At 45.2% G+C, this 16,407-nt stretch overlaps 1 protein-coding gene across 2 annotated transcripts; it reads left to right on the plus strand.

Annotated features, from left to right (window-relative positions):
* Positions 1-12,349: 12,349 nt before the first annotated feature.
* LOC311227206 (ictacalcin-like) lies at positions 12,350-15,144 on the plus strand. 2 transcript variants are annotated; one of them, XM_084312771.1, is made up of 3 exons: positions 12,350-12,464; positions 14,297-14,448; positions 14,786-15,144. In XM_084312771.1, the coding sequence occupies exons 2-3, from the start codon at positions 14,305-14,307 to the stop codon at positions 14,930-14,932; spliced, it is 291 nt and encodes a 96-aa protein (XP_084168897.1). In that variant the 5' UTR covers positions 12,350-12,464; positions 14,297-14,304; the 3' UTR covers positions 14,933-15,144. The 2 variants fall into 2 exon arrangements, with proteins under 2 accessions (XP_084168897.1, XP_084168898.1); XM_084312772.1 differs by having other exon boundaries at positions 12,425-12,464; positions 14,294-14,448.
* The last annotated feature ends 1,263 nt before the right edge of the window (positions 15,145-16,407 follow it).

Here is a 16,407-nt window from a genome sequence, read left to right on the forward strand (position 1 = left end):
GTTTTTGACCGCCCTCTGGTATATAATAGTCCTTGACCGCCCCCTGGTATATAATAGTTTTTGACCGCCCTCTGGTATATAATAGTTTTTGACCGCCCTCTGGTATATAATAGTTCTATATCGTATTAGCTGCCGCTCAGCGTCAATCTGCACATATCTCACTCCAGTGACGTGCACTGAATAAAAACTTCACAAATGCACCTTTACATACCAGCATCCGTCTGGCCACACCCCCATCTGCTACCTACATAAGCAGGGGTGGGGCCACACACTCATCTCCTTCTCAAATTTCAGAGAGAGTGCCTGTATACCAATCACTTGATGTGGGAAAGATTAGCTGAAGAAAGGAAAACAGAAGAACAAGGAGATACGTTGGCGTTATATCTTTATTTTCTCTCTCACTATTTTCGAGAAAATACGGCGATAATGTCTTCGTCACTGGAGTGTCTGGAAGATGATGATCATTCTGACCTCCACCGGCTTTTTCGTATTAGGGGCTCGCGTAGCTGATATACTCCCCACCTGCAGTCCTCCTTGCTGCGGCTGGATAGGTATTGAACCTCCGGTTATACAGCTGGACTGTGGGAGGCACCGGCTGTTGTGAGAAACTGGTTGAGTAATGTTTTGCTTGCGAGCGCCAGTTTTCTGCTAATGCTATGGGGGTTAGCTGACAATTTTACGAAGGCCGGCCCCAAATTGGGGTCCTCTGCTCAGCCTCTTAGGCGGCGGACGGAGGGTCCTGGTCTGACGCCCATAATGGTCAAACTAGTGGGCCGCGACCAAGATCTGGTTTGAACCCGGGATTCTCTGGACAAGCGGATGCTTCTCTGTCCCAGTGTCCCATGGAGGCCCCATCTTTCACATGAATGTGAGAGTACACCCTACACACGAGGAAATGTGGGTATGGATCTTCTTTATCGGTAGTTCCATGCTCAAGTCGGCTGCAGCCCGTATGGGAATTGTGCCAACTCCGCTGTATGTCTGGTAAATCACTGTTGAAAACTGTGTTTGACATTTCTTTTTCTCTTCTCTCTTAGGATGAGGAGGGTTTCAGGCGGCGGCCTCTCTGAAGTGTGGCTTGTTATGTCGTTGTGTACAGTTCAGGTGATAGTTGCTTAGCTTGCGTGCTAGTTTGTGGCCTACTGTTAGCCAGTCAGCTGTTAGCCAGTCAGCTGTTAGCTGCGGCGCTAGCTCGTTGTGTTCACTAGGCTAGGAAACGTTAGCTTGTTGCTATCAGTCAGGAGCGGCTGTTAGCTTAATGCTACACTGTTGAACGTTACTGTGAGTATAACATGCCTTAAACACTCTGACTACGACGTCATCTTTGACAGAGGATGTTAGTCGACCCTACACCGGGTGCCATGCCAGCGAGGACTTCGTCAACATGGAGAACGGCGGCTGGGTGGCGCATCGCATTACCCTCGTCACCAACGCAGGAGACGCCGGGTTAGACATCGGTTGTCCCGTTATAAAACCAGTGTTGCAGTCCTCTCGGCCTGCGCTCAGGGTGAAGGTAGGAGTCCTGCGGACTTTAAACACTTCTTCTTTCCTTCCCTTCTAAATGTTTTGTAATAACGATGTTTTCCAAAACGTGTGTTGCTGCAATACATTGAGGATACGATGCGTGTTGTGTGTGAATTGTCTTGTCACTGGTATAGCTTCTCTCTACATAGAAAATCGGCGTTGTTTTTTTACATGTGTAAAAATGAACTGGTTAGTTGTGATGAGAACATGTGTGTTCATGTAACGTTTGTAACGTGGGTGAACTCACAACTAAGTGGGTTAATTAACCTGTGAAGCTATGCTTAGTGACATGTGATTGAGGAAAACATCTTTTTCTCAGCCTGTGATGACAATGAACAGCGTGTTCACATATTGACAGGGGTACCTGTTCAACCTGGTCGTATCAAGGGTAAGGTAGGAGGGGTGACCCCCCCCCGGTTTTTCCCTGGGGCTTCCCCCCCCCTCCTCTCAGACATGTTTGTTTACAATATATTGTGTCACTGTGTTTGTGGGGATACGATGTAACCTTCAGCTTAACACTATGGTCGCCAAAACCGCCGTACGACGTCTTTCCTCGCCATGCTCATTATGCCAAAGACGCCGTACCACGTCTTTGATATCAATATTTCAAAAATCTGTGATCGAAATAATATTTCTCCCCCTGACACTTGAGATATACTGTTGATCCCCTCTCAACTCTCCAACGGTTCCAGAGCGCCATCTGGTGGCCGATCGGCGGATCGCCCAAACAGGAAGTGATGCGCCGGAAGTGGTGCCAGCTCATATTTCGTCCGGGCACTCGCTATCGTTAGCGGGACTCCATCTTGATACACTGGACATCGATCGGTTGCAAATAACTCAATAAACAACATGATTTGGACGTATATACTATTATACAACCTGGAAATGGATCGCATATTTCTACATCCCATAATAGGAAAATTTCTGTTCCACGCTCATCGCCCAATGCTACGAGGAAGCTACGGTAAGATTCAACGTTATTTTTTAATGTGTTGGATACTAACTGCTCTAATGATCATATCACCCACACTAGATGAATCATCTAACGTTGGCCACGGAATTATAAACGACCCCCCCCCCCCATCCGGTCAACATCAGATGATCAGTAGTAACTTCTAGAAGCACGTCCATTAAAAAAGATTTATCTCGCGCAGATTCCTATCAAACTGTATTTCATCATCAATATAATGCATTTGGGGCTATAAATCACGTTCTGAAGAAAGCTGCAGAAAATGATAAAAACATACTTATACTTTAGACCGTATTTTAGTATGAATATGTGAATGAAAAAGTATAACGTTGCTACACCCTGAACAATATATATAGGACGTTGAATGGGCCATAGTAATGTCAATTTAGCAATAACATTTTAAAAGTTATAGCCCTGCAAAGAAGGGGAGCTTCTACATATTAAATAGGGCTGGTGGAGGATGGTAAATTATGAATTTAAGCCTGGCGATCAAAGTGTTAAGCTGCTGGGGTTGTGCTTCTGCTTGAGAAACGATTATTTTCCTAGGGAAAAGGTTGTTTGGTCACTATCATGTGTGCTTAGCAAGGCCTGTGGCCAATACGTAATCGAGGACTTATGTCTCTCTCGTTATGAAAAACGGCGTTCCTCTGTAGTAAGAGTGTACTTTGCCATTTTTTGTTGTGATGAAGGGTTGTGTGTGTCGTTGAGATCTACAACTGGGTTAGGTTTTGGTCCACAGAAGCACATGTGTAAGTCTGGTACCGGGGCTCTTAAAGGGGCCCTCTCTGTTCTGTGTTTTTTCCTTAGTAAAAATCAGATAGCAGGTTAGCACATGAGCTATGTGAAGCTGTTAAATGCTTCATGTAGCATGCTATGACTGGGTCATGGCTCTACTTTGTCATTACATCGTATCAGGGGTGAGGGGTCGTAAAGGGGTGAACTGGTAAACCTTCCTCCCCTTTTCTGATTGGTCAGGGGTTAAAACCCCCTGTCCTTCAGGGTTCCTGTCACGTTGCTGTTCGGCACGTTACAGGGTAGGGCGGGGGGGGGGGAGGGGGAGTTTCCTGGTCCCAAGCCCTGAAAGATTGGGCGTGTCCACTGCGGAAATTCCCCCACCATAGAGTACGTCACTGAGCGCGTTTCTATTGGTAAGACTTCCGTGAGTTGTTCGGGTTCCATGTTATGGATCTGTTTCAGGGAGTTGTCAGAGCTCCTCCTCATGAAGCTCCTCCTCAGGGAGAAGAGCCTTCTGTGAGTTCGGACCCTCCTTCCCAGTGAGGGAGCCTCCTCAGAGTTTCAGAGCCTCCTCCTCAGATTGTCAAGGTGAGTAGAACTTCAAAAAGGAGTTCAATTCGATTATTGAGTGTGTATTGGTTCAGAGCCTCCTCCTCGGAGAGTCCTAACCCAAGTGTTACATAGCTCAATGTTGCAATATTTATTTTAAATCTATACAGCTCGCGTGGGAAGTCTCTCTGGGGGTTCCCCGTCCTCTCCTTTTTGGAGTAGGTGGACGGGGTATTGTTTAGGGTTTCCCTGACTCCTCGCTTTACAGGTCTGTTGAGTCATGGGTTTCCCCCCGTCATAGGGGTACGTCGCTCACCGTCCCCTCTTATGAAGTGTGGTTGACGGGGTGGTGTTTACCTCAGCCGCGTCGCATGGGGCCCATGTCCGTATTATTTTTTTCTTTTTTCTGAAAAATGTAAAATTAAAAAAACTGCTTCTTGTCGTTCCCCAGGCGGCTTGGAGGAACGGTATCTGGTGTCTTGTTAGACTATCCATTTATGTGTTTTGGGTCTCGACGTGTACATAGTGCTGGCTCTGGGTGTTTCTGATAGGAATCACGCATGAGGCTGGTGCGCCTTGGTTGCTCGTTATTAAAACGGCGTTTTTATAGGGCAACTGGGATGGAGTTTTTCTCTTCCGAGCGCCAGTTTACTAGGTTTGTCTGACGAATTCTCGTTCATATCTGGGGGATGTTAACGGAATAGATCAAAGCATAGGTAGAGGGGTCTCACGCCCTTGGGGTGGGCCACTGAGCGCGGTTCGAATGGGACCGTCTGGGTGGCGCCCTCTATAATGTTTTAGATCGACACGCGTACCTACCCCCCCTCCTGGAGTTGGGGATGTTGGCGTGATTAGGGCACGGGACTGGTTCTGGTCACGCTGGTCCAGGTCAGTTAACCCGTTGTCCTCCGGGGTCGCAGATCTTCTGTTCTGGTACCCTGAGGGACTTGTGCTTTTTTCAGGGGGAAAAATGGCGGGTCGGCCCGGGTGTCACAGGGTTTGATTTTATGGAGATGTTCGTTCTCCATTCTTTTCGCCCCTCTCTTCTCCCGCTTATGCATGGCTGAGAGGGGGCTGTTGAGGTGGTTTTTATAGTACTCCTCTGGCATCCCTGTGTGCATCCCGGTCCGCCGGGCCCGGTCCGTCGTTTTCGTCGACCCGTAGGCCTGGGATAACCCCTTTTTGAAAACTGAAACACTTGTACTGCGGTATAGCCAGTGTATACCCGCAGGTGTGTTTTGGAGTTTTTTCCTGAGGGGTTATAGGAACAACCACCGCATGTTGAACCAAGAGGGTGGTGATTCCCTGGTGTGTTAGAGCGGAGTCAACTCCCGGGTTACCCGGTTGAGTGTGCCCCTGCACGTTCATGACGTCTGCCAATCGTCAGCCTTCTCTGCCTCTGCCCCTCTAGAGCATCGGGGTTTTTTGGTGGAGGCTTTGACATGGTGCTCAACAATGCCAGCATACACCCCTTCCGCCGGGGTGCTGTTTTCAGTTGACCCCTTTGGCGCCTGTCTCGTCCGCAGTGCTCCAGGCTCGGGTCAAGTGCCTGCTGCCTGGATTGAGGGATCGGCCTCTTCTGGAGGTCGTCTCCCCGGTGCGCTGCCTGCTCCCGCTGTAGTGTAGCCTCTTGAGTGCTTCGAGTTACAGCCATGCTGACTGCCTGAGTATGCCAGGGTCAGTGTGCCAGGCGGCGTGCTAGTGGGGGGAAGGGCCTGCTCTTGGATGGGCCCTGTCCGAATATGCTGGCGATGTGGGGGGCGGTGTCACTAGTGACCGCCTGGTGAGGTCTTGATGCTGTGGCATCATTGGCCTCTCCGGGCCCCCCTTTTCCGGGGGGATCCAGTCCCTTCTGGGTCTGGGTCTTACTTCGCGCTCCGCTGCTACGGCCTTGCCACAGGGTTGAGTTTGCTCTTGACCCCGTGATTTTGGGGGCGGTAACGAGGTTTGTTCCTTCCGTTCGTTCCTGGTGGCATGCGGGTTGTGCGTGTGCGTAGTCGTGGGGTCAAGCCACGGTCTGCTCACCCTGTGTGTTGAGTTGCTCGAGTTCCTCTTCGCACGGTCGGATCCGTCTCCCTCCCGTCCTCCAATAGGGAGGGTATCCCTCCATTAGGGAGGGTCGGGGGGCTCGGTCCTCCCCAGTTCTGATGGTTGTGGGGGGCCTCAGTGGGGTACATTTGTCAAGCTTCAGCTCCCGCTCAGCTCCTGTTGTGCAGATTGACGCTGAGCGGCAGCTAATACGATATAGAACGATAGGTTATGAATATAACCGTAGTTCTATGAGTATTAGTGACGCTCAGCGTCTAGGCGCCACTGCGGCCCTTTATCTTACCTTGTGGTGAAATGATTGAGAAGGAGATGAGTGTGTGGCCCCACCCCTGCTTATGTAGGTAGCAGATGGGGGTGTGGCCAGACGGATGCTGGTATGTAAAGGTGCATTTGTGAAGTTTTTATTCAGTGCACGTCACTGGAGTGAGATATGTGCAGATTGACGCTGAGCGTCACTAATACTCATAGAACTACGGTTATATTCATAACCTATCCTTTTTGACCGCCCTCTGGTATATAATAGTTTTTGACCTCCCTCTGGTATATAATAGTTTTTGACCGCCCTCTGGTATATAATAGTCCTTGACCTCCCTCTGGTATATAATAGTATTTGACCGCCCTCTGGTATATAATTGTATTTGACCGCTGTAGCTAAGGGGCTACACAACCCTGACTGTATTTAGATGTTTAGATTAAACCACTACTAAAGAATATTAAATTAGCCAGACAGTACAGTTACTCAAAATGGCGGACACTCTATTAACGGCGCGGGGACAGTGATACAAGTTGAACAAGCATTTTAATAGTCATAGCAACATACATATTATATATCACAGCTCTCTTTTAATAATAGAATGTCAGTGCAACAAAGTCAGAGGTAACGATAGTTCCTATGCTACGGGTACCCGACCGGTGGAGCTCTGAATGGAGTGGATTGAGACGAAGCACGCAGAACAGGGAAAAGCAAGATGATGGATGGAGACGGTGGTCCTCTGGAGTTCCTACTTCCAGAGGGCTGCAGACACACTTGGGATAATCCGGTCGTCGCTGGGGAGGAGGGTCTCGTACGGACCGGTCCTTGTATTCCTAGCGCCCGATGGCAGGATTAATAGCTAGTAGTCCAAAAGCCCGTTGGCATGGATGATATCTAGTTAGCTCCGTTTGTACTTAAAACTAACCCGCAGGAGGTCTCCAATGAGTAGTTATGTCCAGAACATCGCTGGGTTCAACTATAAGTCTCTCCACGTTACTTCGCTTACACAAGTCACTATACTGTGCCAATAATGGCTCGACAATATTATAGTTGTATCTAATTAGCCGTACGGCTCTCTATAACGATACGTTGCCTGGCCGTGCTGTTTACAACTGCTCCAAAGTTACTTCTCTCTCACTCTGCTAGTTTTCCTGTGTTCTGAGCCTATTCACCCATACAGATCAATACGCTCTCTCACTTGTCCGGGCATGTCTGAACATGTTCTGAAACATGTCTAGAGGGGCGTGCGCACTGGCGCCTACGGCGTTAAGAATGGGACATATACAATGAGCGAATGATGAATACTGTTAGACAAACAGATGACGTAAAGATATATATCTTATATATATAAACAATATATAAGTTATACAAAATAATAAACGCAGACTTTCAGTGTTAATCTGGACCTTCAGAACAACCGCCCTCTGGTATATAATAGTCTTTGACTTCCCTCTGGTATATAATAGTATTTGACCGCCCTCTGGTATATAATAGTATTTGACCGCCCTCTGGTATATAATAGTTGTTGACCGCCCTCTGGTATATAATAGTCTTTAACCGCCCTCTGGTATATAATAGTTTTTGACCGCCCTCTGGTTGGTATATAATAGTCTTTGACCGCCCTCTGGTATATAATAGTTTTTGACCTCCCTCTGGTATATAATAGTATTTGACCGCCCTCTGGTATATAATAGTCTTTGACCGCCCTCTGGTATATAATAGTTTTTGACCTCCCTCTGATATATAATAGTATTTGACCGCCCTCTGGTATATAATTGTTTTTGACCGCCCTCTGGTATATAATAGTCTTTGACCGCCCTCTGGTATATAATAGTCTTTGACCTCCCTCTGGTATATAATAGTATTTGACCGCCCTCTGGTATATAATAGTCTTTGACCTCCCTCTGGTATATAATAGTTTTTGACCGCCCTCTGGTATATAATAATCTTTGACCTCCCTCTGGTATATAATAGTTTTTGACCGCCATCTGGTATATAATAGTTTTTGACCGCCCTCTGGTATATAATAGTCTTTGACCGCCCTCTGGTATATAATAGTTTTTGACCTCCCTCTGGTATATAATAGTTTTTGACCGCCCTCTGGTATATAATAGTCTTTGACCTCCCTCTGGTATATAATAGTTTTTGACTGCCCTCTGGTATATAATAGTCTTTGAACGCCCTCTGGTATATAATAGTCTTTGACCGCCCTCTGGTATATAATAGTCTTTGACCTCCCTCTGGTATATAATAGTCTTTGACCGCCCTCTGGTATATAATAGTCTTTGACCTCCCTCTGGTATATAATAGTCGTTGACCGCCCTCTGGTATATAATAGTCTTTGACCTCCCTCTGGTATATAATAGTTTTTGACCGCCCTCTGGTATATAATAGTTTTTGAACGCCCTCTGGTATATAATAGTCTTTGACCTCCCTCTGGTATATCATAGTCCTTGACCTCCCTCTGGTATATAATAGTCTTTGACCGCCCTCTGGTATATAATAGTCTTTGACCGCCCTCTGGTATATAATAGTCCTTGACCTCCCTCTGGTATATAATAGTCTTTGACCTCCCTCTGGTATATCATAGTATTCGACCGCCCTCTGGTATATAATAGTTTTTTAAGCCCTCTGGTATATAATAGTTTTTGACCTCCCTCTGGTATATAATAGTTTTTGACCTCCCTCTGGTATATAATAGTCTTTGACCTCCCTCTGGTATATAATAGTCTTTGACCGCCCTCTGGTATATAATAGTCTTTGAACGCCCTCTGGTATATAATAGTCTTTGAACTCCCTCTGGTATATAATAGTTTTTGACCGCCCTCTGGTATATAATAGTTTTTGAACACCCTCTGGTATATAATAGTCTTTGACCTCCCTCTGGTATATCATAGTCCTTGACCTCCCTCTGGTATATAATAGTCTTTGACCGCCCTCTGGTATATAATAGTCTTTGACCGCCCTCTGGTATATAATAGTCCTTGACCTCCCTCTGGTATATAATAGTCTTTGACCTCCCTCTGGTATATCATAGTATTCGACCGCCCTCTGGTATATAATAGTTTTTTAAGCCCTCTGGTATATAATAGTTTTTGACCTCCCTCTGGTATATAATAGTTTTTGACCTCCCTCTGGTATATAATAGTCTTTGACCTCCCTCTGGTATATAATAGTCTTTGACCGCCCTCTGGTATATAATAGTATTTGAACGCCCTCTGGTATATAATAGTCTTTGAACTCCCTCTGGTATATAATAGTCTTTGAACTCCCTCTGGTATATAATAGTTTTTGACCGCCTCTGGTATATAATAGTTTTTGACCGCCTCTGGTATATAATAGTCTTTGACCTCCCTCTGGTATATAATAGTCTTTGACCGCCCTCTGAGAGAGTGAACAGTTTCAAGTACCTCGGAGTCCACATAGCCGAGGACCACACACATTGACAGTGTTGTGAAGAAGGCACGACAACGCCTCTACTTCCTCAGGCGCCTAAGGAAGTTCCAAGTCAGTCAGAAGATCCTTAAGAACTTCTACGCATGTACAATAGAGAGCATCCTGACTGGCAATATCACCTCCTGGTTTGGGAATAGCACTGCACAAGACCGTAGCAGACTACAGAGAGTGGCACGTTCAGCCGAACGCACAATTGGAGGGGGGCTTCCCACTCTCCAGAACATTTACAACAAGCGGTGCAGGGGTAAGGCTAAGAGAATCATCAAGGACTCCAGCCACCCAAACAACTGCCTCTTTGAACTGCTGCGGTCAGGCAAGCGATACCGGAGTCTCATGGCAAGCACAGAAAGACTCAGCTTCTATCCCCAGGCCATCAGGTTGCTCAACGAACAATAACACTATGCAACAACCATCAAATGCACTCACAACACACACATCCACACGCACACACTCACTTTAAACAAACAACACACTGCAGCACCCACTCTCCACACTTTAGAACACCTAAACACACTTTATATTTATTGGTAAAGGATTTGCACTACAACCCATACCTCAGTACACCTTACTGTAAATTGTACCTAAATTGTACCTCATCCCATTTCTGCTTTGCACTATGTTGTATATTAGTATACTGCATAGTATATTGTATATTGTATGGTAACTCAGTTATCATACTGCATTGAACATTGTACATATGTATATACTGAACACTGTGTCTACGTACGTGACCTTTGACCTCCCTCAGGTATATAATAGTCTTTGACTGCCCTCTGGTGTATAATAGTCTTTGAACGCCCTCTGGTATATAATAGTTTTTGACCGCCTCTGGTATATAATAGTCTTTGACCGCCCTCTGGTATATAATAGTCTTTCACCTCCCTCTGGTATATAATAGTCTTTGACTGCCATCTGATAATAGTTTTTGACCGCCCTCTGATATATAATAGTTTTTGACCTCCCTCTGGTATATAATAGTCTTTGACTGCCATCTGATAATAGTTTTTGACCGCCCTCTGGTATATAATAGTTTTTGACCGCCCTCTGGTATATAATAGTTTTTGACCGCCCTCTGGTATATAATAGTTTTTGACCGCCCTCTGGTATATAATAGTCTTTGACTGCCATCTGATAATAGTTTTTGACCGCCCTCTGGTATATAATAGTTTTTGACCGCCCTCTGCTATATCATAGTCTTTGACTGCCCTCTGGTATATCATACCCATTTTCCTTCAAAACGTTGCTGTTATTAGTTCCCTGCCCTATCTGCCAGGTAGTTGTGCCGACAATGTTGCAATTTAGTTCTTATCTTACTAATTACTATACACCAAACCTACTGAGGCTGTTCAAGTGTATTCATTTAAAGGTTGTCCGTTTGCCTATAGTGCTCCTTTATTGCTCACTCTGTGTAACAAAGGCGAGGCCTTTAGCTCTGTGGTTGGGATAAGTGGTTCCATGCTGTACTCGTCGGGCTGTGGTTAAGACTGTAGCCTGCTTAGGTGCAGTTTCATCCCGAGTCTGTCTGGTTAAGCCTCATGTCTTTGTCTACTTCGACTCTAACGAAGACACAGTAGTGTCGACACATTATTCTGTTTGCACCATTAATTAAAAACTGTGAATTAATCTGTGTGCTTCTTTCTCCTTTTGTCAGTCTGGTTCTTTTGTTAAGTATGTTTTTCCTACCAATTTTGTGATTACCGGTAGTTGGAGCAGGCTCTGTGCGTGTGTCTGTTTGTGTGTGCGTGTGTGTGTGCACACATCTATGTGAGCTCGTTCCAATTATTGTGCATAATTGCTTTGAGCCTATACATGCTGATCTAAGTGGGTGTCACAGTTTCAGGTATGTTGGCTGTTCTTACCACTTTCTCTCATCAGTAAACAGCTTGTTCAGAGATATACTGTTCTTCCATCTACTAACTCATTATTTTACTGTAAGAGTACATTCATTGAAGCCAGAACTATTATTGGGTCGCTGACACTGTCTTTGACAAGAAACATGGGTCACTTTGTGGTACACCCTGGGGTCCTTTGGGGAAGTTTGGGAAACTTAGCTTATAGGGTACTTTCTATTCGACTGTATATCAGACCATGAAGCCTCTTCATTTAATCCAACAATCTAACTTGTGACTGAAGCCAACTGTTGCCCGCAAGCTGTTATATGATATTTCAAAGGCCAGTTAATTGGTTTAAATTATATTGCGTGACTCTAACAAACAGCGCCACAGAGGTGCTAACCACTGACCTTCTGATGCACCAGATGGTCCCTTATACGGAACCTCGTGAACATTCCCGTGATGATCTCACGAATCCAGCTGCATCGCGAGATAAGCCAGCCACCATTTTGTATGAAAATGGCACACTACCAAATTAAAATATCTATGCATCTAATTTTCTTCAATGTTAATATTACTAATCTCAAGTACAGGTGTGGCCAAACGTCCATAAAGCAAGATAACCAGCAACCAATATATAAAATAGTGGCTACGTATCTTGAAGTCAACGCGTTTTCAGTTTAGTTTTAGTGTAAAGGCCCCTTTTAGACATCGGATCAACTTCTGTGTCATCCTGCGAGAGTTTTGTTTTCAATCTATTCTGCAACGGTGCTATGTGTTGAGAGTCGCTTCCTAAATGGGTCTGCGATGATGGGCTTGGCTTGTGTGTCAGACGTAGTAAATTTCCACTGATATTCAGCTGATATGATGCTGTGTCAATATACCCATAGATAGATATCATATAACAGGTTGGTAAGGGAAGAGTTCGTGGCTGTGATTGGTGGAAGCAGAGTAAATGGGGAAAGACTGAGGGGAGGAGGGGGAAGATACTGAGGGAGGGATAAAGAATGCGTTGCTGTATAAAACACCCACTATATCCTTTTCCTTCATCACTAACTGGACTTCTTCTCTCACTCCTTCATTCCAACAACTCTTGGTGGGTAGATATTCTAAACAATTTGAATTTGTATATTTGTTGCTGTTGTTAATTTACAAAAGTACTTTCATGAATAGCATCAAAACTGTGTGTTTTTTGTTTCTGCACAAAACTGTGTGTGTGTGTGTGTGTGTGTGTGTGTGTGTGTGTGTGTGTGTGTGTGTGTGTGTGTGTGTGTGTGTGTGTGTGTGTGTGTGTGTGTGTGTGTGTGTGTGTGTGTGTGTGTGTGTGTGTGTGTTTCTGTGCTTGCATTTAAGCATTTAAGATTTGTTCCTATACTGTTGCCTTACTTGCTCTGTCTTTAGAAGTCATATATGACTCAGAGTTTGGCTAACTGCAATCTGCAACGTTCCGCAATCAATCTGTGTTTTGTTTGTCTAGAATTCATCACTCGTTCTTAAAGTTTAAACAGAGTAAATTATGCCACAGATGCTGTCCTTTTTAGGATATTTTTCTTCCATTGCCCCAACTCTCTCATCTGCTCAGGAAGCCCTTGGCACGCAAGTCTCCTCCTTCTGCCACACCCTTGGCAGTAACCACAACACAGAGACTCTTGTGGGCAGAGGCACTGTTTTGCCTAGTCTTTGCACAGACAGTCTGAAAATGGTATTTAGGTGCTGGGGGAAATTTCATAAGTATTGTTTAGCCAGGGATTTGATTAAACAAGCCTAAACATGCTGCTCAGAATGATCAAGTCAAGTAAAGTATGTGATGTCACAAGAGGGACACAAGCATGTACTGCCCAGTTTGTAAAACATTTTACTCTTGGGTGTGGGGTATCCAGGCAGGGAAGAAAATTATTCATTTAGAATTTGCTACCCCCACCAAAAGCGGTATGTTAAATACAAGGGTAGACTAGTTTCTTTGCAGAAAACTTAACAAACATGCTCCACAGATTCAAGGACATCATATAAAATTGTTGAAAAGGTATAATATATCCCCTTAAGGTGTACGATGGTTCCATTACTGGTAAGGTACCTGCCTCCACAACCTAGATCACAGTGAATTGCCAAGAGAGAGTCGTTTCCATGACCGCGCTTGTGTCATTGGCTTGTGTGTCGGGGATGACTAACAGGGAATAAGGGAACTGAGACCGGTTGGGCCCTGGTGGAAACCCAGGGTTTATTTATATCCTGCTCCATGGAAAACTCAGAGGAAAAACACTGGCAAACACAAACGCAATGATGTCAACAGCTGCTCTCTGCCGTGGCGCCGTAGATGAGGTGAAACTGTTGCATAATCCGTGGAGCGCTTCCCCCCAATTTATCTGACTATGCACTCTCCTGGTTACCATGGCATACTCTATCTTTTTGGATGAATCAATCGCTCTAACTTGCTCAGGGAAAGAAAAATGGGCCTAGCCACGCCCATTTCTATGATGGTAGAAGGTTTTGATTTGAAGGTGGCTTCCAACCGTAAGGTTACCACCACACTGAACAACTACACCATCAATGGCCACCTGTACGAGACTGGCTGTACCACTCACAGGTGAGAGTGAGTGACATGACTGCTGCTCAAGACCATATCCACAAGTAATCGTTTTCTCTGTCAGCTTGCCTTGGTTTATTATCACACTACCGGTGTTGTGTCGGTGCTCTGCTTTTGTGAAGAGGAATGATGCCTCCTGCCTCCAGCTCTCTTCCACTCCATCTCTCATGACCTGGAGTTACGACGAGCTGTTTGCGAGATTGGAGCAGGCCACCCTCCTGTAGCATTTGATCCATTTCAAACCCAGTTTGCCACAGGGTTTCTCAGGGAACAGCAGTTACAATCTCTTAACTTACTCACTGTAACACCCTTTTTTCCTCTCTCTGTCTGTCCCCTCAAAGCAGCCAGCATCATGTCAGCATCTGGGATCCAGCAGGCCATGTCTCTCCTCCTCTCCTCCTTCCACAAGTACTCCGGGAAGGAGGGGGACAAGTTCACTCTGAGCAAAGCTGAGCTGAGTGACCTCCTTCAGAGCGAACTGGGAGAGATGCTGGGGGTGAGTGATCCATTACTACACTGTAGTGCGTGTGTTTATAGAGGAGTTGTGAGGTGATTCTTTGCAACCTCTATGACTTCCCTTATAATAAAGTCCTTATTATAGCTCCCTCCTGTTTCGTCATCGACTGAGGCCCATCAGAGCTCCACTCTCACTGTATGTTGGCACCAACGATGACGTCACACGATCTGGCATTGAAGCTAAACTACACTAAATCTAATGTTGGACGTGCACATGTGTGCAATGTGCCTGTATTCTCTGCACATCAAAATACACTAAACATCGAATGTGATTCTGTTAACTCACATGCCATGTGGATCTGTACTTCCTCTTGCAGAAAGCCAGCGACAAGTCAGCAGTAGACAAAATCTTCAAGGACTTAGACTCAAACAAAGACAACTCTGTGGACTTCAAGGAGTACGTCACCCTGGTCGCCTGCCTCACTGTGATGTGCAACGACTTCTTTGTCGGCAGCAAGAAGTAGTGCCCCCCCCCCCCCCCCTCCTCCCCAGCGTCTCCTGGTGGTCAGCATAGGGAACTGCATGGGAATGAGGGGAGAAAATTATATTCCTGAGGAGGATACAGATTGGCTTGTTAGAAGACAACACACGGGTTTTAAAAGTTATAATGTGCTATGGTAAATCTGTAAAATGACTGCAATACAACGTGCAAGAATAAACTTTGTGTTAGATATTAGTCAACTCTGTTGGTGTCACATTATTTGCGACTGGTTATTGTTTCTTCTGGTAATTATTTTTTCTGGTATTGTCATCCATGTTGGTAAACTGGTGTCTGAAAACCTGGAACTGGAGAATTCTTCAGAATTCTTGCCTGATAATCAGAATAATTTTTAAGTAGGCAGGACTAGTCAATAGTGATGTAGGGTGATGCAGGGTCTGGATCCAGGCAAGAAGAATTCCTGAAATCAACCTGAAACGACCTGAAATATTTTCACATCAGCTGAATGAATGAATGAATGAAAACTTTATTTAACAGATTGCCGAATGGGTACAATACAGTACGGCTCAATACACACAATTGTTAAGGGGATGCAGACCAGAGAAAGACGTTTGTCTTAATTGTTTACATCAGGGTCCCCCCTGAGCTCTGCACAGAAGTCACAAGGGGCTTGGAACATATGCCTAGTGAGATGGCCTCTGCCTGTAACAATCAGATTTTAATAATAAGGTGGCACAAAGCTGATACCTACTGGGATCAGCCCATGCGTTTGTGCTTCGGGTCCTAGTAGCCACATACACACACAAAAACAACCATGTTTTCATGCATTGTGGGGGACATTCCATAGACTTACATTCATTCCCTTACTCCTTATCATATAACCTTAAAGCTAGAATCTGTAATGCTGGAAAACAGTGACCTCAAGGCAAAAAAGCTCTGCTTAAAATTGCACTTTGTTTACATTAGTTTTGTCTGATCTGTGGGTTGGAGTTGAGTGGGGATAGGTGAGGGATTGCTACTGCTGGCCACACGCCTCAGGCGTGGAGTAATTCAGTGTAATAGGTTACTAAAGGTTATTAAACAAAATATGTAGCCTGAACAAAGTGCAGTACTAAGTCGGGTTCTTTTGCCTTGAGGTCGCCGTTAGACAGGGCAGCATTACAGATTCTACCTTTAACTGTACATGCCTAACCCTAATACCTATCCTAAACTTAAAGAGGTCTTATTATGCTTTTTATATTTTTCCCATACCTTAAAAGAACATGCCAACATTTGGGGAAATTAGCTTATCGTCTTCTCCAGAGAGAGACAAGAAGATAAATCAGTTTTCTCTCTGTGCTTTCAGTAGAAAGCTATCTGGCTGCACGTTAGCTTAGCACAATTAATGGAAGCGGACATGGCCGGTTAGCCTAGGCATTGTCCAACTAACACCTCTCCCGAAGGCTAACCGGCCATGTCCGCTTCCATTCATTGTGCTAAGCTAGGCTAACATGCAGCCAG

The sequence above is a fragment of the Notolepis coatsorum genome (assembly GCF_963971535.1).
Source record: "Notolepis coatsorum genome assembly, chromosome: 4".
Taxonomy (NCBI): domain Eukaryota; kingdom Metazoa; phylum Chordata; class Actinopteri; order Aulopiformes; family Paralepididae; genus Notolepis; species Notolepis coatsorum.

Excerpts from the sequence above, each read along its gene's own strand:
- LOC311227206 (XM_084312771.1), top strand. The coding sequence starts at position 14,305 with ATGTCAGCATCTGGGATCCAGCAGGCCATGTCTCTCCTCCTCTCCTCC. Across the intron at positions 14,449-14,785 it reads AACTGGGAGAGATGCTGGGG|AAAGCCAGCGACAAGTCAGC; the intron begins GTGAGTGATCCA and ends TTCCTCTTGCAG.